Genomic DNA, 26196 nt, shown 5'->3' on the forward strand with positions numbered 1-26196 from the left:
GATTGCAGAAGGCAAATGGGTTCACGCTCTAATAAAGGCTCTGTTGGAGCCTGGACAAAGTAGTTGGTGTGATGGGAGATCCCACTGAGAAGGAGGGGTGATTGCAGAGGACATATGGAGTATGATTAACAATGCCTGTTGTAAAAACATGTTGGTATAAACCTCCTGGCAGGGAGGGGGAGACACCTGGGAGTCTTTACGAGGGTCACACAAATAAGAGCTAGGAAAGATCCCTTGGAGGAAATTTGTGAAGCAGGTAGGGGGGATGGGTAGTGGATACTCCTGCCCATCAGCCCACTCTTGTTTCTTCTAGAGAGCTCTTCACCACTCCAAGCAGTGTGTATGGGAACTGTATGGAGACATCTGTGGATGTGCAGAGCTATCCGCTGGCTCCTTGCCTGGAAGTTGTTGTCGCTGCTGAGAAAGGAGGTAGCACAGCCCCAGGCAGAGTGCTCAGAGAGGACACAGCTGCCTGGCCATCCCGTGGCACCCCCTGCTCCAGCCTCGTGTCCCCCTGGGTGCGTGCTGCCCCTGGGACTGGCTACGTGCGCTTCTCCATGGCGGGGCTGGACCCTGCCCGGGCCAGAGCCCCGGGAGCCCGTGGCGATGGCTCTGACAGATGGCTTTCACTGAGGACACATGTCTGGCTTGGAGCTTGTTTTTATTCCCTTTTGAGGGAAGGAGGAGCCACGGGAGAGGAGTAACTGAGTGGCTGAGCCGGCTCTCCTGGACACAGAGCGTGGTGCCAAACGAGCTCCTGCTGCGGTTTCCGCTGCGGCTCTGGAGGCTGCAGCCCAAGGGGCAGGAAGTGGTTGAGAAGGAGCTTCAGCTGGTGTGCCAGCAGTGCAGGATCGATCCCGGATGCGAGAGAGACGGAATCATAAGGGGAAGGCTCTGATGGGTCACGGGATGAGTGGGATGTTTGGCTGCAGCACAGGAGCTCCTGCAGCAGCTCCAGCGGAAGGCAATGGTCACCAGGAACTTCCTTCCAGAGCAGAGGTCCTACAGCTGCCAACATCGTGCACTGGTGGTCACCAGCCCCTCCACCTAGGGGCACAAGTGGCTCCAGGTGGCCTCTGAGAGCTGCTTTGGCCTGGGGGAACCAAGGGGGAATAAGGAGCTGCTTTTGAGGTGTGGTCACCCTGGATTCCCCCACAGGGTCAGGTGTGTGTGTGAGAGGAGGGTGTGCAGAGACTGATGCTTTCCTGCTACATCAGCCATGGTTGTGGTTACCGAAGTGTATCTTAGAAGGCCACAAATATGCTTCTCTCCAGGAAGAAGAGAATCCTAGAGCTGTGGCAGTTCTCCCCTCGCCTGCCAGGTTCTGGGGGATCAGAGCAAGTGGGAGGTATGGAGAGGGTGGGACGGGCAGAGTTCAAACCTTCTCATTATGCTTCGAGATACAGAGATCAAAAGAGAACTTTACAAATTAATAAGGCTTCCACCTGGGCATAGCCTCTCTCGGCATGGATGGGAGGGAGGGGAGCTGCAGTAATGAGCAAACTGCCTCTTCTCCACCAGCCGGTAGGACAGGTTCTGGGCTCTTGCAAACAAACCCTGTGGTCTAGCTCATTAGAGTTCATTAGTGTTGTTCCATATTCATACAGCATTAGCGCCATCAGGCCCGTGTTTAATCAGACTGTGAGCTTGCCTTAAGCCCTGCAGGCGTTGGAGGACCTTCCATCAAGCATATGCCAGAAGCACATGCACCAAATTGGTGGCTTGAGTAAAGAAGGGTCTTGTGAGTGTGATAACAGGGTGAGGATCAGAAACCTGCCACAGAAACCCGGGTTATCAGAGGAACCTGGATAATAAAGCTATCAAGTACACAATTTAGTGCTTTGTGTCAAGGCAGGAGCTTGCAAAGAGCTTCCTGAAAAGGAACAAAAGAGCCATGGTTTATCTTCCTGTGGTATCTGCTTAGTGCTCAGGCTGCTTGAAGTTTCCAATCCATCAGGGATTAAGCACCCTGGTGTACCACGGAGTGTGGGCTCATGTTACAGGTTGGTGCTCCCAAGCAACAGGCTGCAGAGGGACATGGACTGTGTCTGTCCTGGGCAGTGCCCTGAGATGAGCACCCCAGGGAGCCACCACCACAAAGGGCTTTAATCCTGGCCTGAGGTCGATGCTAATCCATCATCAGTGAGGAGACAGGTATTTCCCAGGGTAATTCCTGCTGTAGCATTTACAAATGACCTTAGGAAGCGGTGCTGTTACCACTGGCTGATGAGGCCATGTGTGTTAAGCCGCCAAGCCTGCATGTCTAGCTTTGGATGGACAAAATAAAGGGAGATATGTCCTTCCCTCGAGCCCTTCCAGCCCTTGATTTCCTATCTGCCAAATGAAGATGAAGGCAACACCTTTTCTGCTGGAGATAAGCATGGATAAATCCTTAAAGACTGCAAAGGATTCAGAGAAGGGGTTATATAAAGGTGCTTATATTAAGTACCTTACACAGACACACCAGCTCTAAGCTGGGTATAATCTTGTTTATTTAGGTTAGAGCAAAGGACTTGAAGTTAAACTGGCTGGAATCTCATCTGAGCTCCAAGATCAGCAGCGGGCAGCAGAGCAAAACCAGGGGATGGTGCTGCCCTTTGCCTTCTTCCTTTTAAATCAGAAAGTTTTACATATCCTGAAGGGCTCTCAGTAGCCTTATGGAGTTTTCCATGCCCCAAGGATATTCAGTTTGGTTTTTTGATTAGTCCTGAAGTTCCCGATTCCTAAACATTAGCATCTCTATGTGTACAGCTGTGTTTAAAGAAACTATTACCCTTTTGGTGGAAGGGCAGAGAGTGTGGAAGCCTTTTGTTCCTCAAGAAACTAAACAGAGAAGTCTGGCTACTTGCAAGGATTGTCCCAGCCAGTGGATGTCTTCGGCAGCTGTTGGAAACCTCGTGCTGGTAGGGCAGCAGGCAGTGACGCTGGCTGGGGCTGCAGGAGGTTAGAAATGCTGGCACAAGCCCTTGGTTATCCTGTTAGAGGGATTAAGAGCAGGCTGGGGCTTAATCCACTGCTGTGGTGCCACAGATCATTTCTCCTTCCCACTTGGAGTGGGTAACACGTGTGGCAGGATGGGAGGCTTGATCCCACAAGGCAGGAAACTTTCCCAGGACCTGTGTTGTGGCCTGAACCACAACTCTGAACTCTAAAAAAGAGTCATGCCTGCAAAGGATGAGGGCTACCTCTGTCAGGGATTTTTTTTGGGCTCTCAAAACTGGGGTGCATGCTGCAAGGAGTGTTGTGGGAGCGTTTTGGGTGGGGAATCCCTCTGGGGTGTAATAGCTGACTTTTGAGATAGACCTAAGCTAGTGAACTCCTTTACAGAACAGATAGTTGAAACAATAGGAGCTGCTACCCAAACCAAGATCTATTCACAGGCTGAGCAGGGGGTGGAGGGGCATCTTTGCTACCTGATTGTGGTGGGGAGAGGTCCTGTGAGTTTCTGAGAGGGAGTGGAGAGAAGGAACATGATACTGTGCTGATACCAAAGCTGTCACTGCACATTCATCAGCCATGAGACGCACCCTGGTCAGTTTTATGGCTTTATGCTTGGGCAAGGGATCACCTGTGCATTGTTCACCTCTCTTGTTCACAGGAAAACACCTTTGTATAAGCTGGAAAATAAATAAGATTGCATCAGAGAAATGCATGGCCCCATCTTCATCTATTTTTCTCTTTATCACCCCAGCTACGGGAACGAGGCTATCTGCTGTCAGCACAGCTTGGAAAGGGTTACGCGCAGCAGAATCTGGCAGATCTCTGCAGAAGAAACCAAACCCAGTGGTAAATGCTGCAATAGCAAGGCCTAAGTAGTCCCTGCAGAAGGGAGTGAAATTATGCCTGACCTTCGACCTACCCAACTCTTTCAAGCAGAGCCATCCCTTGCAAAAACTTGGCGGCTGTAGGAGCCCGGGCGTGGTGTTTGCCTGTGGGAGCTGTCTCTGTTCCTCCTTTCTTCCCCGTCCTTGACAGGTTGTTCCTTTCTCTTCTCTGCCGCCCATGTCCAGAGCTTCCCTCTGCCCGCTGGGACAGCAGACACTTCCCTAGTGTAGTTTCTTGTGGGATGCCCCTCTCCATCGCATCATTTAAAGAGCCACTGGAACTTGCAAGATGCACTGTCCCTGTGGATTGCTCATTGCTCCATCTGGCCTCCACAACTTGCTTTTTAATATCCTTTCCCATGCACGCTCCTAGGACATTGGCATTCATGCCTCTGGGGACAGAAAGAAAACATTTTGCTTTCTGTTTTTAGAGAGGCTGATGCTTTTTCTGCAGCTCCCTCTGGGTCTTGCATTCTCTCTGAGACTAATCCAGGCAGTAGCCCCTCAAAAGGCCGAACAAACACCCTTGTCCTAGTTGCTTGTGCACAGCCCTGGGAATCTTGCCCTGAGCTCTCCTCCTCCTGACCTTGTTTTCCTCGGAACACCACAGCAGTAATTACCCTGAGGTTGAAGGGTTATTCGAAAGCAAGCACTGTGTCTTGTGTGCTCCCTCCTTTCCAGCTGTTGTTTCTCCCTACACTGGAGTTAAACTCTACCTGGAGTTTTCTTTGTGTTGTTACTAATTTAGGGAAACACCAGCAGCGAGGGTGGTGGGTGTGGGTGGGAATACGTGTCCAGCTCCATGTGTTTCTCATTCTCTGGTGCCCTGAGAAGTCAGGGGGCAGCTGGACCTGCCACGGGTCTCTCCCTAGGGTGCTCTCATGGGCGCTGCATTTGACCAAAGCATTAGCTGGACACTGGAGTGGAGGTGGCAAGACTGGTCAAAGTGCATGGCATGCAGCTGGACTGCCCAGCTCACGGGTGGCTGCGTGGCTGCATTGCCAAAGGCAGAAATGTAGCAACACTCGCCAGAGTCAACACATAAATATGAGCAGCCCAAGTGTCTGAGGTGGGTTAGTTAATGCTGAAATGGAGGGTTTTGCAAGAAGAGATAAAATCAGCTTCACGTTTAGGAGGAGGAGAGTTTGGAGTGGATTTCCATGACAGGGTCAAATGATCCAGCATTCCTGTGCTGTGCAGTGCTCTTTTCCAAAGAATTTGCTGCTGAATATGGATTTAGCTTGAATATGCTTTAGTCTTCCAGGGCTAAATATGTTTTTGCCTTCCAGGCCAGAGCTCCCCACAGGGCACCAGCTCCTCTCAAAAGCGTGGCTGGGCTTTTCCAGCTCTTGGTGGCCAGGCACAGCTCAAAAAGGAGCTAGTTTGTGGCCAAAGCAGTGATGTGGTGCAGTGCTTTGGGCAGAAAGCTGTTATGTCACTCCCAATCCCTTTCCCATATTTGCTGGACGTGGCTGCAAGCTGATTTCCTTGATGCTAGTTAGGAGGAACTTGGGAAAACCCCATGCCACTGGCATGCTGGATAACAAGGACGGCACAGGACTCTTGTGTTCACTGTCCATCCGAGGGGAAACCCTCTCCAGCTTTCATCCCACCCAGGTAGAAAAAAAGTGGGGTTTGTGCTGCAAAACAGCTCTCCCTTTGCCAAGTGCTGGCAGCCCCCAGCACATCCCGGTCCAGCTCCGCACCCTCTGCCTGCCAGCCGGGGCCAGGAGCCACGGGCACTGCCAGGCTCGGGAAGTCCCTACCGCCACCCGAGGCCAAGATGGGGCGAGCCAGCGGTGCCCCTCGCTGCAGCCCCATCAGGCTCTCTCTCCCAGGGCCACCCTCGCTGCCGTGCTGCCGTACCCCCGTGCTGCCTGCCCCCGAGGCTGCGGACCCTCGGCCGGGCAGGCCCCCGCCGGTCCCGCCCCGGGGGCGGGCGCGGAGCACGTGGGGCCGCGCCGGGCCGGGCCGGGCTGAGTCACTGCCCGCCCCGAGCCGAGCCGAGCCGAGCCGAGCGGGGCTGAGCGGGGCTGAGCGGCTCGGGGGCAGCGCACGGCACGGCTCGGGACGCAACATGAGCGAGGCGAGGTTGTTTCGGGTGCTGCTCGCCGTGGCGGTGGCGTTCCCGCTGCTGCTGGTCGTGTCCGGTGAGTGCCGGGGAGGAGGAGTGCTGTCCGGGACACAGGGCTGCCCGGGAACCGAGGGCAGGAGTGCCGGGGAGCCGGGATCCCGGGGAGCTGGGGTGCCGGGGAGCCGGGGCTCAGGGGATCCGGGGTGCAGGGAAACCCGCGTGCCAGGGAGGCTGGAATGCCGTGGATCCGGAGCGGTGGGGATTTGGAGTGCAGGGCTGTCCGGTGTGCAGGCATTCCGGGGTGCAGGACAGCCAGAGTGCAGGGAATCTGGAGTGCGGGGTTGCCTGGTGTGCAGGGGATCCGCGGTGCAGGAGAGGGTGAGTTTCAGGGCATCCAGAATAAGGGGGAGCCCGGAATGCTGGGGATGTGGAGTGCGAGGGATCCGGGGCGCAGGGGCTGTCCGGGGTGTAGGGGGTGTGTGTAGGACTTGTCTGGTGTGTGGGGAAACCCGTGATGCCAGTGATGCCAGGGATCCGCGGGGCCGGGACGAGTAGCGAGCGGACCTGGGGGTGCAGGGTGAGTGGGTCCGGGCTGCGGGCGGGGTGCAGGCTCGCAGTGCGAGCAGGACAGCGTGGTGCAGCCCCAGGGCTGCTGCTGCCGGAGCGGGGGATCTCGGCCCTGGCCCCGTCCCTTCTTCCCAGTCTCAGCCGGGCTGTCCTGCGCTTTGAGGCTCAGATAACCGTGCTCGCAATGTAAACAGCGTCCCCGGGACCGCCTGGTACGCGCCCAGCTGGCCTGGCCAGGGCAGCCCCGGCGAGCAGCAGCTCCACCGTAACCCCGCGGGCCATGCCTGGGGCGCTTGGCTCCGAAAGGGGCGGACGAGACCAGGGAAAAGGGGAGCAAAGCCTAAGTGCAGGCTCCAGGTCAGGGACAAAGGGCAGCAGGAGGGGGTGAGAAAGGCCCTGTTTATGTTTGCACTCCCTGGATGGCTGAGGTGCCCTTTTTGCCCTCCCAAGACCTGACTTCCCCCAGCCCCGCTGGGATGAGCTGTCCCAGTATTTGGAGGATGTTATTTTTGCCTCCCAGCCAGCCTGTGGGTTCATATAAGCAAACATTTCCAAAAGCAGTGGTTGATCTTTGTTGCCTTGGTTCCTGAGTGTTCAGCCTGTGACAGCTCTGTCCTTGACTGGAGAAAAATGTGTGTGTGGAGGATGGAGATGCTGAACAGCTCTGAAACCAGGCCTGAAACAGTCCAGAAACAGGAGCATCCAAAACTGCTTGCTACAGTGGAAAAAGTGACCTGTGTGCCTCACTGCTAGCAGGGGGCTGGCTACCAACGCCCACCATGTGAGGGATTATTCCTGGGAGGGGATAAAAGGGAGTGCAGTTACTTGCAATAACTGAAGTATAAAACTTGAACCCCTCCTGCCTCAACCCTGGGAGGAGACCTTGCTGCTTTGCTGCCATGTCACACCCCAGACACTCCTGTGCTGGAGACAGCGCTGGTGCTGGGGAGCATCAGTGTTCCCTGACACTCTGTGCCTGGGGAAGCAGCCATCTCCCACTGCTGAACAGAGTTAGCTCAGTCTGTGCAGCCTTGACTGGCAGCTGGGAGAGATCCGTGGGATGGGGTGGATGGATGTGCCCAAGACCTGTGGAGGGGTGGAGGGGCGTGGAGCAAAGGCATCCCCACTATCTGCAGGAGCCCTCTCCTCCCATGCTGTAGCTCATGGCAGCGCATTGATGGAGCATGAGGTCATGCAGAACAGGCTGGGCAGCACAGGCAGTGATTTGAACTGGTGCCCAAGTTTTTCTGCCTCCCGAGGCTGGGCTAAGGGAGCTGCAGCATCCTTATGGAAACCTCCACCTGATGCTGGCCTGCCTGCCACCAGTGTGTAGCCTACACATGTGGAGTGTCAGGAAGAGTAGGATTAACTGGACGGAGTCCTGCTATTAAAGGACTAATGAGTAGGAGCTCGCTGAGTAGTAGCTTAGGCAAATGAGAACTGTGTTGCTTGGTGTTTGTCTGGGCAGTGAGCCCACAGCTCATCAACTTCCACCTTCTCCAGGTCATGCAGGTAGTGAAGGGTTATTCCTAGGTCCCCACCTGGTTTCAGCCCTTGTTCTGACTTCTGCAGCGTAGCAGAGAAATGCCTGACATCAAGGGATGTGTTGTCCTTTTTGACAGGGAGTTACTGAGGCTTTTAACCAGTCCTGTGGAAATCTGGTCTAGGTTTATGGAATGTTGCTGCCTTGCAGCTTTTAGGCAGAATAAGTTGAGGGTGGGAGGAATTTCAGCCCAGCTTTTGCAATCTGATTCAGCCCTGCAATGGAGCATAGAAGGTTGGAGGGTGCATTGGGTTGACATCATTCACTTCCCTCCTCAACAGGACAGGGTGGGGAAAAGAAGGAAAAAATCCAGAGTGGGTCCTTCCCATGGGCTGCAGTTATTCATTAACTGCTCTGGTGTGGGTCCTTTCCATGAGATACAGTCCATGAGGAAGAGACTGCTCCAGCCTGGAGTTGTCTGTGGGCTGCAGTGCGGGTATCTGCTCCCCTGTGGTCCTGCACAGGCTTCAGGGAGACAGGTCTTCTCCATGGGCTGCAGTAGAATCCCTCCTCCTGGATCACTTCCTCTCCCTCCTTATTCCCTGCTGGGGGTGTTTGCAGGGCTGTTTCTCTCACATTTTTCTCACTCCTCTTCTACAGCTGCTGCACAGTATTTTTTACTTTATCTTGGGTATATTATCACAGAAGCCGTGCTAGTGATGGGGACCTGCTTTGAGCAGCAGAGGGTCTCTTTTGGCATTGGCTGGGACTGTCTCCAGCATGGGAGCAGCTCCTGTTGTCTTCTTGCTGAGCCACCTTTGCAGTCCCCTTCCACCACCACCTCACCACATAAACCCTACACTGTGGCAGATGCTGGAGATGGATGAACAGGCAGGGAAGATGGTGCAGCCCCACCAGCTCCCTGGGGGAACCTGCCTGTGAGCCAGGGCTGCCTTGTGGGAGCTGCTCGGAGAATGATGGAGGTCTGGCAGGCGTCCTGCAGAGATGGACCTTGTGCTTCCTCCTTGCCTGACTCCAGCATCTGGGAACTGAGGAATGCGAGCTCCCCCTACAATGAGTTTTTTTTAATGTTCTTACAAGTGCAAACTTACTTTAGCAAAACCCAGCAAGAGCAGCTGCCCCATTCCCTTGAATCATTCTGTCCTTCTTGTGCCTGAGCGAGCCCCAGCCTGGCCACTCACATTTCCCAGCCAAGTGTGAAAAACATTTAATGCACCAAAACCTGGGTTTCCCCTGTCTTCACTTGGTCATATAGTGTCTGTTAAACCTCTTTTTTAATGTGCCAGCACAAGGCAGGTCCTTGCTGCTGGTTAACGTCCAGTCTCAACCATTGCTTTTGAATGTCCAGCAGCCTGTCCCTGCCAGGTGCTCCCTTCCCTGTGGGATTTGCAGCAGACCAGTTCCTGCTGTTGGGCTGGGATGTCTTTGTGTGCATGGGGCTCTGGTGGATGGCTACCTTAGGGATGGCTTGCAGTGACACCTGGCTTTACTTCCAGGTGACTTCTGTGACGTGAACCACTGTCAGAATGGGGGCACCTGCCTGACTGGGATTAATGAGGCCCCCTTCTTCTGCATCTGCCCTGAGGGCTATGTTGGGATTGACTGCAATGAGACAGAGAAAGGTGAGGAGCTGACCCTTTCCCAGGTGCTCCCCTTGTCCTGGCCCTGGGGTTCAGCCCTTCTGGTGGCTGATGGACACAGAGCATGGATCTGAGTAGGGATATGGTGACGGGATGAACTTGGGGGAAATGCGATGTCTGTGGGGAGTGGGAGCCCACTGGATGCTCTTATTTTCCACCTATGCCTATATTACAGTTGTTTTTCCCCTTTCCCAGGGCCGTGCCACCCCAATCCTTGCCACAACAATGGTGAGTGCCAGCTGGTCCCAAACCGGGGCGACGTCTTCACTGACTACATCTGCAAGTGCCCTGAGGGGTACGATGGGGTGCACTGCCAGAACAGTGAGTATAGCGGGGGGACAGGGGAAGCTTGTCCACTGACAGCCTGGGGACCCCTTGGGTGACAACTAGGGGCTGTGAGCAGCTGTGACTGTGTGGGGCACCAGGCTTACAGGGATCACGGGCTGTTTTGGAGCTTGCAGGGTGGAGGGAAGGACCATGGTGTGGGGATGGGTTATGTCTGAACCTTGCTCTGCATCTCTGCAGGGACTTGGTGCCTCAAGTAATAACACAAGGGGTGCCTCAAGGCTCAGCCTGCTCTATGCAGGCTCCCAGCCTTGATGTGACTGTGTGTCCTGGTGCACCTGCATGGTTGCACTCTGTGGGGACACATTGTAGATGGATCCTTGGGTTAGAGCTTCAACATGTTCCACCCTCTCTTCAGGGACCCTGCCATGCCCTTGTTCAGGGGATGCCTCCCCCACTTCTTGTTGCACTGAATGAAGGGTCTTCTCTCTGAGACTGATTTTGGGATTGCCTCTTGAGCTCCTCCTCTCTCTCTCCCAGACAAGAATGAGTGTTCCTCCCAGCCTTGCAAAAATGGAGGCACCTGCCTGGACCTGGATGGTGACTACACCTGCAAGTGTCCTTCTCCATTCTTGGGGAAGACCTGCCACAGCCGTAAGTCTTTGCACCAACTGTACTGAATTCCCTTTCCCTCCTGTTCCCTACTGCCTGTCCCTCATTGCCAGGAGGGATCTCACCAGCTGCTTTAGGGGATCTGGAGGGCAGCTGTGGCTATCCTTGGTGCCAGCAGGCCTGGCTCTAATGGAGGGAACATCCTCAGGAAGATGCTTTCTCCTTTCTGGAGTGCCCCAGGAAGGTCCTTTCTCCTCCAGACCTCTGTGCTGTGAGGGGGACTGATGGATTGTGTGGTTCTGGCTGAGGGATGAGGAGGAGAGGACACCGTGAAGACAGCCAGACCCTAGGGCTGACCTCCCTCTCCTGTTCTGCCCCCAGACAAGAAGCAAATTACCCCTAGTTCTGCTCTCTGGTTCCTGTCTCTCTTTGATCCTGATCTCCCCTCTGCCCCCAGGCTGTGCTGTTCTCCTGGGCATGGAAGGAGGAGCCATCTCTGACGCCCAGCTCTCAGCATCCTCTGTCTATTACGGCTTCCTTGGCCTCCAGCGCTGGGGGCCAGAGCTCGCCCGCCTCAACAACCACGGCATTGTCAATGCCTGGACCTCCAGCAACTACGACAAGAGCCCCTGGATCCAGGTACCTGCAGCAGGATGGGAATGCCAGCACAGAGAGCAGCCCCAGCAACCACGGCTGGTCTCGCAGTGCTGCTGTCATGGGATTTCACTGCTCCTGGTGGCAAGTGTGGGACTAAATTGCTGCATCAAGCTGTCACCCAGGGGTATCTTGGGATGTGCCTGGATGAGGCAAGGCCATTGGAGGAAAGTGGGACATGGATTGATGATCCCCCTTGCTCTGCCCACCTTGGGATGCAAGGCTGGAGGGACGAGGGGCTTCTTCCTCTGGGGAGTTCCAGCGCCATGGGCAGCCCCTTTCCTTGTTCCAATGCCCACCCTCCCACCCTGGCTTGGTGGTCCTGGTGGGTGCAAGGGCTGTGCACCCCATGCTCACTGCACCCCTCTCATCCTCTTCTCCCCTCCACAGGCCAACCTGCTGCGGAAGATGCGGCTGAGCGGGATCATCACGCAGGGCGCGCGCCGCGTGGGGCAGCAGGAGTTCGTCCGCGCCTACAAAGTCGCCTACAGCCTGGATGGGAGGGAGTTCACCTTCTTCAAGGATGAGAAAAAGGATGTAGACAAGGTGGGCTGCGATGCTCTGTGCAGGGGATGTCCCAGCTCCTCCCAGCCAGTGGTGCTGTGGGTGCTGAAGTGGCTGTGAGCTGCATCCCTGTGTGTGGGAAAGTGCTTTTGACCTGGGGCAAAGCTGTGTTGGGAACTGATGGGAACTCTCCTAGCAGTGAGATGGCATAGGCAGTTCCAGTGCCAAGCAATACTCCCTGCCTCTGTTTAATTGACCGTAATAAGCATAACCAAGAAGCAGCACTGCCTGATTTAGGTCATTCAGATAGTATCTTTATCACTGACACCCTGTGGGAACTGGGCTTGGTCTGGGAGTGCTACTGAGCAGCTTGGGCAGCTCAGTGTTGTATCTGCAGCAAGCACCAGCTGACAGTGTCTCTCAAAGTGGGAATATTTGTAGATTGCTGTGCTCTCCACTCACAGTTCTTTATGGCAAGTGTCTCCTGCTGGCTTTCTGAGCATCCAGGGAATGGTTGGGAGTATCTACTTTGCTTTAAAAAAAATGGAAAAATTCCTCTTGTTTCTGCAGCAGTGGAAAAAGTGCATGAAAGGCAATTTGATTCTATTTATTATGTTAAAAAGGAAGAAGCGAGCCACCTCTGTGCTTGTCATGATTTGAGGAGCATTGTGGTAGTGGGAGTGGGTGTTGCTGCGTGTGTGGCTCTGTGGAGGTGAGGATGAAGCAGGGAATGTGGCAAAGCTCTGTTGGGAGTGTTGGAGCTCCTCCAAGGTCCTGCACTGTTCCAGGGCACAAAAACAGAGCCCAGCTTCCCCCTCTGTGCTCTTTTGCCATCGGCAGTGCCAAGATCTCTCTCTGTCTGCAGTGCAAGGGATTTGCTGCAGGAGACTGTGGGAGAGCTGGGGCACTGAGCTCTGGTCACTGTTGCAGGTTTTTGAGGGCAACGTGGACTATGGCACCATGAGGACCAACATGTTCAACCCCCCCATCACGGCGCAGTTCATCCGCATCTACCCCGTGATGTGCCGCCGCGCCTGCACGCTGCGCTTCGAGCTCATCGGCTGCGAGATGAACGGTAAATGCCAGGCTGTCCCCTCCCGGGGGCTGCAGGGCAGGGGTGACACGGGGCAGGGCATCACCCCTTGGCCCGCTTCTGATCCCTCAGCACAAGGGATTTGGCGGTGCTTGTTTTTCCTCATGCCTGGGAATACCTTGGGGAGCACAAGCTGTTAATCCATCGGCTCAGCCAGCTCGAGCTGCGTTCTCATGCTGCTAACACCTTCCCAAGCCAGGAGTTTTTACTGTGCCTCCTCCCCGTCTGAGCTGTGAACCCGCTGCTTCTCCTGCTGGAGAGCTTGGAAAGCAGTGGAGGATCAAAGTCCTCTGGGGAATGTAAGGGATCATCAGCCTGAGCCCTTTCCCTGTGCCTCCTGCCTTCCTGCCCTGCAGCACATCCCTGGGAACTGAGAGGGACTCGCGTGTCGGTGTGGGAGTGGGATGTTATGGGGGCTTGGGTCCTGTCCTGCTGCTGCGTGGGTGTGGTGCCATCCGTGCTTTTGGCTGGGGATATCTTTGCGCTGCTCTTTCCACATCCTTCTCTGCTTCCTGCCAAGGCTTTCTGTATTCCGGGGCTGGGCTGGGCTGTGCTGTGGGGACAGCTACTCATCTCTGCAGCAGGAGGCACTGTGAGCCAGGGAATAGCTGGGAGCTAAAAATCCCGGGAAAAGACCGCCCTGCTCATCTGCTGAGCATTTCCCTGCCTGGCCCTGGTGCCGCTCAGGGCAGTGGAATGAGAACGTGGGGATGGCTTCTGACAGGTCTGTGGGGTTTTGCCTGCAGCGGAGCTGTTGTCTCTTTCCTTTTCACTGCCTGTGTAAACTGTTGTGTTACAGTGTATTTCAACACGGCAGGTTGCTCGGAGCCTCTGGGCATGAAATCCCGCCTCATCTCCGACCAGCAGATCACAGCCTCCAGCGTCTTCAAGACCTGGGGCATCGATGCCTTTACCTGGCACCCTCACTACGCTCGCCTGGACATGACGGGCAAAACCAACGCCTGGACAGCCCTGAACAACGACCAGTCCGAGTGGCTGCAGGTGGGTCTCTGCTCTCTGTAACCTCATGTCTGCTCACCAGCTCCTCAGCTGTGCCTAGGGCCACCTCCTGTTTCAGGGTACAGGAGCAGCTGGGTTGGTGTGACCAGAGCCTTGTTGTGGGTCACAATATCCAGCAGTGCTCTCCCTGAGTGGGGATCACAGAAACAGATCAGGATGGGACCACGGCCACTGGTTTTAACAGTCAGAACCAGCCCATAGGAACAAGGTGGTGCTGTATCTGCACCTTCTTTGTGGGGTGCATCAAGCCTGCAGCGCCCCAGTTCTGTCTCACCCCCTGAGGAAATGCCATCCCAGCCTGGAGTGACCGTCCCATCATCCTCAGGCTGCCCAGGACACCATGTTTCTGTTTTGGAGGAAAAAAATCAGGCTTGCTTTTCTCTTCTCAGTCTGGAATAGAAACAAATAGTTTTGAAATTTCCTTCTCAGTTTCCCTTGTTCCCCTGTTTTTGTACTTTTCACATGATTCCATGACATAATAGGACAAAGCAGTTTAGATATTTGTCCCGCTTTTTATTTGGGAAATGATTAAAAGCAGCTGTCTCACAACTCTAAATAAACCAGCTTATCGAGACATTGGCTGATGACGGGGTCAGGATGACACGCTGAGTTGGGCTATTGCACCACAGGCTGCCTGTTTGTGTATGTGTCTATAGATTTACATGTACACTCAGGATTTATGTGTACTGTATAGCTGGAATTGCCCTCTATGAGCACGAAAACAGAACTAAATTAATGAGGCTTTCAGCTCCTTTGGTGGTTTACCCTGTAACGTGCCAGCAGCAGTAAACACAGTGTGGCAGAGTAAAGAGAATAGAAAGCATCTTGCTTAGAACCCAAGTGTCAGATTGTGTTGAACTGCATATTTTCTCAGCTAGAATTACTTTCCAGTGGAAATGCATTTCCTCTGTGAATCCTGTATTTTTTTTTTTAGTTTAGATTTTTTTGCTGTCCTTCCCACACTGGTGTTTCCAGCAAAAAATGTGAAGGTGGCAGGAGTGGGCAAGGGAGCTGAGATGGGTTTGTGCCCACTTTTGGTTGCTTTGAGGGATGCTGTTGAAGGAGTGTTGAAGGATCAAATCTTTCACAGTTATGTTTTATGATTTGTCTGGCATGGGGTCAAGTGGTGTTTTCTCCATTCTTGACCTCTGAGGGCCAGCTCTTCCCAGCTGCTTCTGGAGCATGAAGGGTGGGAGCACTGCTCCTGCAAGGAGCTGTGACGAGCCTTATCTCTGACAGATTGACCTTCGGGACCAGAAGAAGGTGACAGGAATCATCACACAAGGAGCCCGTGACTTTGGGCACATCCAGTATGTGGCAGCTTACAAGGTGGCCTACAGTGACAACGGCACGTCCTGGACCCTGTACCGGGATGCCCAGACAAACAGCACCAAGGTGGGTGTGGGGAGGGCAGGGCGATTTCCCAGGGCTCAGGCATGCCATGGTGGGGAGGGATGAGTGGTGGGGCTGAGGCCACAGAATCACAAAAATATGCTGAGTTGGAAGGTACCCACAAGGGTCATTGAGTCCAGCTCCTGGCCCTGCACAGGACACCTCAAGAGTCACACCCTGTGCCTGAGGGTGTTGTCCAAAGGCTTCTTGAACTCTGTCAGTCGGTGCTGTGACCGCTGCCCTGGGGTCCTGGCAGCGCTGACAGCCCACCTTTCCCCTCTAGATCTTCCATGGCAACAGCGACAACTACTCACACAAGAAGAACGTGTTTGATGTGCCCTTCTACGCCCGCTACGTCCGCATCCTGCCCGTGGCCTGGAACAACCGCATCACCCTGCGCGTGGAGCTGCTGGGCTGCGATGAGTAGGCACGGGGAAGAAGGACGGGGCTGCTCTTCCCCGCTGCCCAGCCTGCACCCTGCCTGCCCCTGCCCACTCCTGCTCTGACCTCACGCCCCCCTCTCCATGTCCCCACACTCAGGAGGCGGCCAAGAGGGCTCCCCTGCCCCGCGTTGGTGCTGGGGCTGCAGCACTGCACTTTATGGGGCCCTTGCAGGTGGGATGTGGGGATGGCTCCTGCCCTCTTGCTGCTCCAGCCAGGGCTGACACCCCCTCCTGCAAATGGGGCTTTCTTGGGGACACCATCCTGCAAATGAGGCCTTGCTGGGGGACCCTGTCCTGCAACCAGGGCTTGGCTTTCTCTTCTCAGCTAAGCCTGGGGACAAATTTTCTCCTTCTTGCTTCTGCTTCCAGCAGAGAATCTGCAGCCAGTGGCAGTCCCTTGCCTGAGCTGTGTCTTGGGGCTCAGCAGTTTTCAAGGTCTTAGGGCAGGCTCCCCTGGCTTGCAGCCTCCAATGTCCCTCCTGCTCCCTGCTTGTCCGCAAGCAGGGGCTGTGAAAATCCTCTGAAAAATCTCAGCTGTTGTCCCCTGCCCATTTTGCCAGGCCCTGAGTCTCCTTGCCTGCAACGTCAGCACCACATAGTGCGAGTGGAGTGATGAGACAGCTCCTGTCAAGAGGCACCAGATCCCCACTGGTGGTGGCTCTACCTGCTGGGTTACTCTGGCAGGCACCACGGTGGGCATTTTGGCAGGCACTGCCCATTCCCCTTCCTGGGATGCCAGCTCCAGCAGCCTCCCAAGTGTCAGCATTGCCGTCATCAACAGTTTCCTGCAGTTTGGCATGCCTGGCCATCCCTTGTCCTCAGAGCCCAGTGGTGACCGGGGGACAATGATCTGGTAGTGGGGAGGGTTGGTTTGTAGCCAGAAGGTTGAGAAGAAAAGATGGGAAAGGTGGTAATTAAACCATCCAAATGTGGTGGGCAAAAAGCCATGCCATGACCCTTTTTGTAACCTGATTTTTTCCCTTTACATGGGGTGGAGGGGAGCCTCTTGCAATGCTCGAGCCCTCGGGATTAGCAGTAGGAGATGAGTGAGCCCCAGGTGGGAGCACGGGCAGGCTGTCCTGGGCTGGCAGCAATGCTTCCCCTGCCTGCTGGGATGTGAAGCAGCCGTGGTGGGGCTGGGCTGGCAGTGGGTTTGCTTTGGCAAGGGCTGAGGGAGCCCGAGTGGGATGGCAGTGATGGCCCCACTCTGGGGTGTCTCTGACAGTATTAAAACCAGCTGAAACTTTTGGGGGTGTTGGCTCGTCTGCTCTGTGTCTCCCCAAAGGCCATCTCCCAAAGCCTGGCTGGTCTGGTGATCCTCCAGGGTTCCCTCTGAGCCCCTCAACTCCTCCACCTGTGGGCTGGCCAAGTGCTGTGATGGCCCTGCACCTCTCCTGCCTTCACTGACCCTCCTAGCTCCCGTCCCTGGCTGAAAAACAGGGTATCTCAGGGCTTTGTGTGCATCTTTCCCACCGTCTCCACCCTGTCCCAGCTGCTGGAGACTGCTCACAGCTGGCCAGGCGTGGTGGGATGGGACCTGGGGAGGGGAAGCCTCTATCAGCACCCACACCCTCTGTCTCCTCCTTTGGCTTTGATCCTGGAGCAAATCCCCCAGCTTGGAGCTAGATCGGCTCTTACACCCCAGCACGCTCCCAGGGCTGGAGGGAGCTGTGAATTTTGCAAGAGCTGTGGGGATGTTCCCAGCAGAGCTCTCTGGGGGAGGGCTGGGAATGGATGCTGCTGGAGCAGGATCTGCCTGCATTGAGGGTGTGATCCCATGTAGGGAGGGGGCATTGTGGTGAACAGACAGAGGAGCTTTGCTCATGTCCAGAATCTGCCACATTGGGCAGGGACCCTGAAGGTGGCATGAATAACCAAGTGTCATCTATGTCTTACCACAGCTCCTTGTCCCTGCAGCTCTGGACAACCTTCTGCACCTCCCTGTGGCCAGCAGTGCCCTGCTCAGCCAGGCATCTCCTCCTTGGGCCTTGCCTGTGGGAAGTGGGCTCTTGCCTTGCCCTGGGAGTGCCAGCCGCGGGCATCAGAGGAGCTGGGGATCTGCTTGTGAAAACTGGGCTGAATTCATTGTGTCTGTGGCTGCAGCTGCTTGGTGACAAATAGCAGCCACAGACAGAGACAGGGACAGGGGGGACAGTCTGCCCAGTTCACCTCCAGACATGCCACCCTTATCACGGGGAAGCTGAGGCAGAGATAAGCGCAGTTCGCTTCGAGTCCAGCCAAGGCAGCCGTGAGCCAGGGATATGGCAGAGGCTCATGAGGAGCGTGACGGGAGCAGATGCTGCACATCAGAGTGGGGGATGCATCCTCAGCCCCCTGCTGCTGCTCCCCCTGCCCATTGCTACCCCCAAGCAAGCCCCTCTGACGGATTCCGAGCCCCTTCCCAGCCTTGTGGCATTTCCTCATCCCCCAGAGCTGCAGGATGGAGGGACTGGGAGAGCCAGAGTGCCCTCCCCGCCATGCACAGCCCTCACAGCTTGTCCCTGTCCCTCGGCTGCTCTTCCTGGACGTGGCTGGGTTGCTGGGACAGCAGGAAGGCCGGGATGGCCGGCATGCTGTGGCACCCTGCTGGCTGCTGCCAGCTGCTGGGAGCTGGCTCCTCAGGAAGCAGCCATCGGGGAGAGCATCCTCTCACTGCCACCCGGAAAGCCCGGCACAGATCACAGATCCTCCATCCCTCCAGGAATGTGAGTGTTCCTGCTGGAATCGTCCTGTGCAAGCAGCATTTCATGGACAAATCTCTGGCGAGGCACAGCAGAGCTGTCAGGCGCTGGCTTTGAGGTGGGGAAGATGGGGATGACACTTTTATGGCTCCCATTCAGCCAAATGCTCAGCCAGCCCTAGGCACGTGCCCTAAACATGTGCTCCCAGGTCACAGCTTTCCTGACCCTGCGCAGCTTTGCTCAACCTGAAACCTGTGGTCACACCCAGGGTACATATCTGGGAATATAAAACAAAAAGAGGATGAGAGAAGGAAGGGAAGGAATTAAGGAGATCCCTTCTTCCTCAGGGTCTGCTGGTGGCCAGATCCTTCCTCACTCCTCTGCTCCCTAGGAGGAGATGGTGAAATCACTGGCCACGTCCAGACAAGAGTGGCCTAAGGTGAGGCAGGAGCTGTTGCTGAAAGAGGTGCCAGGAGGCACCCCTGTCTCCTTTCCTGCTGCTGCTCCCCTCCTCAGGCCGGGCAGGGGATGGCTGCTGGCAGGTGCTGAGGTGCAGGCAGTGCAGGACACCGTGGGGCTTGTTCCTCGCTTCTGGAACAATGGGATAGCCATGCCAGGGAGCAGCGTGCCCCAACAGGGCTGCCTGCTTTCTGCACAGCCCGGGGATGGAGGGAACCATCCCAATTTCTGGATCACTAGAACAACTCGGGCAAGCAGCTGCAGCGGGGCACTGAGGGCCAGGATGCAGCTGGGACACCATCCCACCACCTCCCCCGGCCAAGGGGCAGGGCCGGGGGTAGCAGGGACCCTGGGCCAGGATGCAGGCGGCAGTGCAGCGGCCCCATGCCGGAAGGTGTAATTGTCCCTGCATTGTGGGCAGCGGGGCAGGCTGCTCCGGGCCGTCACACTCCCGCGTCCCGGGGCAGCCCGGCTCCGCCGCGGCTGCGACTGTGCAGGGAGACGGAGAACGAGGAAGAGCAGTGCCTCCAGAGCCTGCAGCCATGCCTGGCCGGGGCTCCCACGGGGAGCACGGCTGCGGTGCCGGCGCTGGCGGCAGATAACGCCGTTTCCTCGCCGGCTGCTCGCTATCAGCGCGGCGGCGACGGGCGGGCAGGATCGCGCCCCGAGCGCTGCGGGCTGGGCGCTGTCGGGAAGGGCTCCCGGCCCCCTTCACCCCGCAGCCAGCCTCGGGCCGTTTATTTTTACACCGGGTTGTTTTCTTTCCGGCTTGAAGCCATCCTGCACGGCGGCGAGAGCTGGACCGGGGCCCCCCACGCCTCATTTCCTTGCCGTGAAACAACAAAGTGGGGGGTGAAGCAGCGCGCTGGACTGGGACAGCGGGTCGATGGGTCAGGGCACACGCCGCATCGTGGTTCCTCTGTTTGTCCCTTCTGTCTATCCCCTGACCGGCATCCCCTGGCGGTGCTGCCCTTCCTGAGGACTCGATCCTCATGGAGCTGTATCTGCCTGCCTGCGTGCCAGTGGGAGCTGGCATGGAGGGCATCGCCCAAGTTTAGGGATGATGCCCCCACAGATGGGTGCAACTGGGCACGCCAGAGTTTTTGCCCTGGTTTCTGTACCTCTGCTTTGTCCCCACAGAGTCCAGCAGACCCTAAAGAGGCTGAACCCCGCAGCTCAGCTGTCTTTCCTGAATTGCAGAGCTGGCAGGCACTGGGCACAGATCACTCCGTGCCACAGCCCACCTGTCCCGAGCTGCTTGTGCCTGTAGTGCTCCTGCCACGTGTGTTGGGCACCTCCTTTGTCTGGAGACGGTGGCCAGTCCCCTCCAGTGGGATGTGGGACAAGGGATGTCTCATCTTCCCTGGCACTGTGGCTTCGGCGGACCTTTGCTTGGGACATCACAGGATCCCAGCAGCCCCAACAGGGCATGTTTCTCCCCACTGCTGCCCCTTCCAAGCCGGGGGCAGTGCAGGCAGCTGGCACACCGCAGATAAAGTGTGTGAACAGCGTGTGGGCAGTGTGTGGATGCACAGTGAGGCCATCACCCAGGCATGGTGGGCAGGGGGGGCCGGGGGCACCCACCCCAGCTCCGGGCTGTGAGCAGGGGGTTGGGAAAGGCGTGTGTTTCCCTTTAAGAGGCAGGCCCTGGAGCTGCTTCCTCTCAGCCTTGCAAGAGCCCTAAACACAGTGCATCTGCCTGCAGCCTGCCTGCACGCCTGCCTGCAGCCTGCCCGCAACCAGCGTGAGTAGGGCTTGGCCCCAGTGCCGGGACTGGGGAGGGCTGGCACCCCGGGGCGATGGGCACCCTGCTTGCCGCGAAGGGCAGGGGGGGATGGCATTGCCACGGAGGGAGCCGGGCATCGCTGCGATGGGTGCCAGGCATCGCTGTGCTGGGCGCTGCAGCACGATGCCCACAGCGCTGCAGCTGAGGGCACTGGGCAGGCTGCACGTCACTGCAACGCTGGGTTCCGGGGGGGTCACCGGGCATTGGGGTGCGGGGGGACCAGGGCTGGCTCCCTGCAGACCGAGGTGTGGAGCTGCCGTGCCTCGAGCCCACCCTGTGTCGCGTGGGCAGCACGTGGCGGTGTCCCCGCGGCTGCGGCGCCTGTGCCAGCTCCCGGGGCTGTGCCAGCTCCCTGCGCCCTCGGGCACCGCCTCTGCTGGCCCCAGCGGGTGGCAAGTGCGGCTGCACCCCACGGTGGGCAGAGGCACTGACTGCAGAGGAGAGTCTGGGACTGAGCAGCCTGCGGTGGGAGCAGCCGGTTTCATGCCCCCGACCCTGGAGAGCAGCACCGAACCCCGTGTTGGACCCTTCGGGGCTGAGCATCTGCTCTCCCACAGCCCCCTGGCCCGGGGTATGCTTGCAGGCACTCATGAGCTCTGTCTAAGCAGGGCACAGATGTCAGAACCCCCCCGGTGTTGGAAGGGGTCTGCCGGAGGCTTGCCGGGTGCCCTCTGCCGGCTCCGGGAATGCTCACAAGTAGCCAATTCCGCTGGTACCACCCTGGGTGAGCCCCTTGCAGGGCACTCTTGAGTGTCCTGGCCCCCAGAACTCGGGACAGTGCACATTCCTGGTGTCGTGGGGTAGCCAGGCTGCTCCCCACCGATGGCACGTGCTTTGGCAGCCAAATGTGTTGCATGGGGTTGGTGCCAGCCATGTCTGTGATGCAGAGCGGCAGCCCTGGGTTGGATTAGGGGGTCCTTGGCCAGGACGGTGAGTGCTGCTGGGCTTTGTCGGGAGCCGGGGCAGCGCAGGCAGCCCGAGCTCTCTCCCCCACTCGGTCGGGTTGCACGCTCGGCTGCCTCTTGTAAACCGAGCTTGCTGCTTTACACTGGGGCTCAGCCACTTCTCTCCCCCTGCACCCCTACGTGACCTTTTCCCAGCACTCGCTGTCCAAAGGACACCCTGGGATCCCATTCCTCCAGCTGCCCCTTCCCCGACTTGCTCTCGGGCCAGGTGCTCCCCGTGATGGGCACCTCCACAATGGGCAGCAGCGGGAATGTGGAGGTGTGCGGAATGTGGAGGAATGTGGAGGCTCAGCCAGGCGGGAGGATGAGGATGGAGGGGACTGGGAGCACCGGCTGGGGGGCGGGTCTGGGGGCATGGCTCAGGTTGCCTGCACTCTCCCCTGCGGGCAGACAATCTGCTCTGCTGGTTCTTCCCACCCTCTCCTTGCACCCCTGGTATGGAGTCTGATTGGCACCACTGCCAGGCAGTGCTGGCTTTCTCCTGGCTATTTGGGGGTGTCACAGCAGTCCTTTCCCCTCTGCAGCCCGGGCTTTCTTCCCAGCCATGCTGCTGCTTCCACTCCTCCTGAAGGCCACACTGCTGCCCCTGGCCAGTGGCTCCTACCACCCCTTCTACAATGGCTTCTACTACAACCACGTCATGAATGACAATGGCGACGAGCAGGACCAAGGTATATCGGGGACAATGGGGGCTGGCAGGTTGTCACAGGAGGCTGAAGTACCCCCCTGCCTCTGGGTAGGGTGGAGACCCATCACTTGGTGGGATGTGGGGCCCAGAGGAGCAGGTGGGAACGCTTCAGGGATACGTGGGGGATGCTCATGGTAGAAGAGGTGGTGGCTGGAGGGAAGGTTTGGGGATGCTGCCCAGCCCTGGATCCTGACCTGCCCATCACACCTTCCTTCTTTCCCCCAGTGGATTACTTCAGCGGATCCAAACTAGTGGTGGAAGCCTCCAAGGACCCTGTCTACAGCTACAACGGTGCCAATGTCACCCTGCCCTGCCACTACCGCTACGAGCCCGACCTGGGACCCAAGCGCAAAATCCGCATCAAGTGGTCCAAGCTGCGGGACGACTACACCAAGGAGCAGGATGTGATGGTGGCCATTGGCAAGACCTACGTGGCCTTTGGGGACTTCAAGGGCCGTGCCCACATCCGTCAGGCTGGTGAGGCCAGCTGGCACGGGGCCTCGCTGGTCATCAGCGACGTGCGCTTGAAGGACGATGGCAAATACCGCTGCGAGGTCATCGATGGGCTGGAGGATGAGAGCGATGTTGTGGACCTCCGGCTGCAAGGTGGGGGCATGCTGGGGACCACACCACCCTCTGCGCCAAGCCAGTCAGCCTGGCCTTCCTGTGGCACCTTCTCCTTTGGGGACGCAGCAAGGCAGGGGGTTGGGGAGCTTGATCATGGCAGAAAGGGGCTGGTGTGATGGGACAGTGGCTTGGGGCTGTCTGGCTCTGGCCTCAGGAACAAGTGAGCCCAGAGCTGTCTGCAGGGACACCAAGGCTGCTGTTGGAGCCAGACTTGGGAGTGACCCCACGGCCGCAGCATTTCCTGATTTTACCCACCCATTTTCCCACTGTGCGGCATTATGTGGAGCTGTCCCCTCCCCTCCCAGCTCTGCATATCCCAATGCATCTTGTGATGATCCTTGGTGACTGGTCCAGCCCCTCTTGCTGACTTGTCATGAGGGACCTGACTCAGCCCTGACATTGCTTTGGAGCTGGGAGCTGTGGAAATGTCCCCATTGCTTGTCCCTGCCCCACCCCTTGGTCCCTGGCCCTGCCTCCCACAGTGACTCGTCCCTCCCAGTCCTTGTGACTGTGTCCAGAGTGGTGATGCCCGTGGTTCAGTTGTCCATCCACCCCCACGACAGAGGTTCATTCATCCCCATGCTGGTGGTCCATGTGTCCCCTGGGATCATGGGGATGCTGACCCTTGTATCCCTGCTCCTGAAGCCTGTGCATCTCCATGACAACGATCTCTCCATCCCACAGGGGTGGTCCATGCCTCCCTGGGATCACTGTATGTGTGTTCCCAGCACTGTGGCCTATACAACCCCGTGGTGGTGGTCCCTGCATCCCCATTATAGTCTGTGCATCCCTGTGTATGCAGGTGCTGTCCCCGTGAGGGGGTTCTTGTGTCCCCAGGACCGAGCCCGTGTGTCCCTGTGCCACCAGATGTCGCTGGCAACTCGCTGCTGGCTCCTGCATGTCCAGCGCGGCCCCATCCCTGCATGCCTGAGCCTTGCCTCCGCCGCACGGAGGTGGTCCCTGTCCCAGAGCCTGAATTTGACAGGGGTCAGGGACCCCTGTGGCTCCTGCTGGGGCTGGGCTCGGGTTGGGTGGGCTGCCCACGGAGCCAGCTGAGTGTCCCATCTGCCTCCAGGCATCGTGTTCCCCTACCAGCCTCCCCGCGGGCAGTACAGGCTCAATTTCCACGAAGCCGAGCAAGTGTGCCAGGACCAAGGCGCCGTCCTCGCCAACTTTAACCAGCTCTTCCAGGCGTGGAGCGAGGGGCTGGACTGGTGCAACGCGGGCTGGCTGGCCGATGGCACTGTGCAGTACCCCATCCGCCTGCCCCGCAAGCCCTGCGGGGGCGTGCACCTCGCCCCGGGCATCCGCAGCTACGGCCCGCGGCACCGGCACCTCCACCGCTTCGATGCCTTCTGCTTCTCCTCCGCCCTCAAAGGTGCGTTCTGGGCCGGGGAGGGGGGTGGGATGCTGGGGAAGGTGCGGTGCGCCCCTCCCTCTTAGGGCACAGGACTTGGCCTGGCCGGGGTTGTTCCAGATGGGGATGCTCGGGATGATGCTCCGCTCTCACGCTCCGCTCTCCCTCCTAGGAGAGGTTTTCTACCTGGACCGCCTGGCTGGGATGACGCTGGAGGAGGCCAAGCAGAGCTGCCAGGATGCAGGGGCCGAGATCGCCCGGGTGGGGCAGCTCTACTCCGCCTGGAAGTTCGTGGGGCTGGACCGCTGCAATGCCGGCTGGCTGGCAGATGGCAGTGTCCGCTACCCCATTGTCACACCCCGGGCCAACTGTGGCCCCGCGGAGCCCGGTGTCCGCAGCTTCGGCTTCCCCAGAAAGGGCAGGTTTGGAGTCTTCTGCTACAGAGAGAGATAAGGAGCCGGGAGGGATCCTTCTTGGACAAAGGATGTTTCCAGCCTGCCAGCGCCCAGTGTCGGGCATTTCCAAGGGCTGTTCTGGGGGTGACTGGGGGGAGGTGGGATGGGGGGAGGTTTCTTTTTGTTTTGTTTTGTTTCCTTCCTTTATATTTTCCACATCTTGCTCAGCAGCTGGCACTTGCAGCTGCTTGGGGTGGCTGCCAGCCGGGCAGCGTGGGACAGTCCCTGTCGTGGGATGTGTTCAAGGATGATCCCCATGGGCTACTGCTGCCACCCCACTTGGCCGTGCCACCCCATGGGTGGTGACCCCTTCCTGCGGTGGCAGGTTGTCCCTGACACCCACCTGCCCTTCCAGGCTGGTCCTGCCTCCCAGCTCATGAGGCAAGGCCATGAGGGAGCGAGGCACGGCTGGATTTGGCCAGAGCAGAGAGCAGGTATCTCCACTGCATCCTGGCCCCTCTTCCAGCCCCATCCATGTCCTGCTGAAGGGTGCCATTGTGCCTATCCCTGCTGGAGCACAAGTGCCTTATCTCTATGTGCCCCTTGCCTGAACTCCATTTGACCTCTGGTGCCTTCTTCTCTGAGCATTGGCTATGAATAGATGTGTTTTTCTGGACATCTTCTAATAAAATGGTGGAGAAAGCCCTGGAGTGACATGGCTGTGTCCCCATCTCTGTCCCAACACGAGAGAAAGGTCTGCTCTGGAGAAAGGATTTGGGGATCCCTGGCTGTCTCATCCTTGGCTGAGCATTGTCTCATTAGAGCTGGCTCAGCTCAGCTCCTACAATGAACTCGTGTTCCCTCATTAGTGAGCGTTAATTAGCCCCCTGGGTGTCAGGACTGAAAGCTGGAAGGTGAAGCAGTTCCCACTGGTCATGGGTTTTAGATGGGTTTTAGGCATGTGGGTTAACCCCTCCCAAACTGAGAGCTGAACAGGGAGGGCAGCATCCTTCTCCAGGGTCCTTCTTCAGTGAGGGCTTGGGACACCCCTCCCACCTCCGTGGTCCCTTAGGTGCTGCCTGGGGCCGAGCCATTCCAGTGTAGCTTGGAGCACCCTCTTTGGGTTCCCTTCTCCTTCCTTCCTTTTTGCCTTGCCATGGGAGACCCCTGTCTTCCCAGCCCACCAGCCATCCCTCTTCCCTATAAAAAAAACCAACACTGACGAAGTGCCCACTCTGATTTCGCTTTCTTTATTATTTATCATTCTTTCAAAATAGGATATGTTCAAAAATATAAATAGGTGCAGGGAACGCTGGTGCCCCGCACGGTCCCCTGGAAAGAGCACGTTGTCCCAGGACGAGTGCTGTGCTGCAGAGGGGGCAGTGGGGAAGCAGAGAGGGGCCACAGCCCCCAGCACCTGGGTCCTGGGTCTCAGCATCCCCTCACCTCCCTCCTCCCACAGCTCCTTCCACCACAGCCCCCCAGCCCTCCCCACCCGTCCTGACATGCTGCAGCAGTAGAAGGATTCTGGAGAAAAAAATAAAATAAAACCCCAAAAGGTGCTGTTCACCCTGGAGATTAAATAACAGAAATAATTACATTGTTCGTGGATAAAATCAGGAAAAA

At 57.4% G+C, this 26196-nt stretch overlaps 2 protein-coding genes across 4 annotated transcripts; both read left to right on the plus strand.

Moving 5' to 3' along the window:
* The first annotated feature begins 5596 nt into the window (after positions 1-5596).
* Positions 5597-16859, plus strand: MFGE8 (milk fat globule EGF and factor V/VIII domain containing). Of its 3 annotated transcripts, none has more exons than XM_039723247.1 (10): positions 5597-5974; positions 9466-9591; positions 9805-9930; positions 10435-10548; positions 10964-11145; positions 11551-11706; positions 12595-12739; positions 13557-13759; positions 15017-15172; positions 15453-16859. In XM_039723247.1, the coding sequence occupies exons 1-10, from the start codon at positions 5608-5610 to the stop codon at positions 15594-15596; spliced, it is 1719 nt and encodes a 572-aa protein (XP_039579181.1). In that variant the 5' UTR covers positions 5597-5607; the 3' UTR covers positions 15597-16859. The 3 variants fall into 3 exon arrangements, with proteins under 3 accessions (XP_039579181.1, XP_039579182.1, XP_039579183.1); XM_039723248.1 differs by having other exon boundaries at positions 13575-13759; XM_039723249.1 differs by lacking the exon at positions 9466-9591.
* A 3537-nt stretch (positions 16860-20396) lies between these two features.
* Positions 20397-25270, plus strand: HAPLN3 (hyaluronan and proteoglycan link protein 3). The gene is made up of 5 exons (XM_039723603.1): positions 20397-20496; positions 22028-22174; positions 22417-22797; positions 23894-24196; positions 24348-25270. Exons 2-5 carry the CDS (start codon positions 22048-22050, stop codon positions 24626-24628), a joined length of 1092 nt encoding a protein of 363 aa, XP_039579537.1. The 5' UTR covers positions 20397-20496; positions 22028-22047; the 3' UTR covers positions 24629-25270.
* Positions 25271-26196: the final 926 nt, after the last annotated feature.

This window comes from Passer montanus, unplaced genomic scaffold (assembly GCF_014805655.1).
Source record: "Passer montanus isolate IOZ18808 unplaced genomic scaffold, ASM1480565v1 scaffold5, whole genome shotgun sequence".
In the NCBI taxonomy this organism is placed as follows: Eukaryota; Metazoa; Chordata; class Aves; order Passeriformes; family Passeridae; genus Passer; species Passer montanus.

Bases quoted from the DNA above. Each gene is read 5' to 3' on its own strand.
- MFGE8 (XM_039723247.1), top strand. From the start codon at position 5,608: ATGGGGCGAGCCAGCGGTGCCCCTCGCTGCAGCCCCATCAGGCTCTCT. The intron at 9,931-10,434 runs GTGAGTATAGCG...TCTCTCTCCCAG, and splicing joins TGGGGTGCACTGCCAGAACA to ACAAGAATGAGTGTTCCTCC. The intron at 11,707-12,594 runs GTGGGCTGCGAT...TCACTGTTGCAG, and splicing joins AGAAAAAGGATGTAGACAAG to GTTTTTGAGGGCAACGTGGA.
- HAPLN3 (XM_039723603.1), top strand. From the start codon at position 22,048: ATGCTGCTGCTTCCACTCCTCCTGAAGGCCACACTGCTGCCCCTGGCC. The intron at 22,798-23,893 runs GTGGGGGCATGC...ATCTGCCTCCAG, and splicing joins TGTGGACCTCCGGCTGCAAG to GCATCGTGTTCCCCTACCAG. The intron at 24,197-24,347 runs GTGCGTTCTGGG...TCTCCCTCCTAG, and splicing joins CTTCTCCTCCGCCCTCAAAG to GAGAGGTTTTCTACCTGGAC.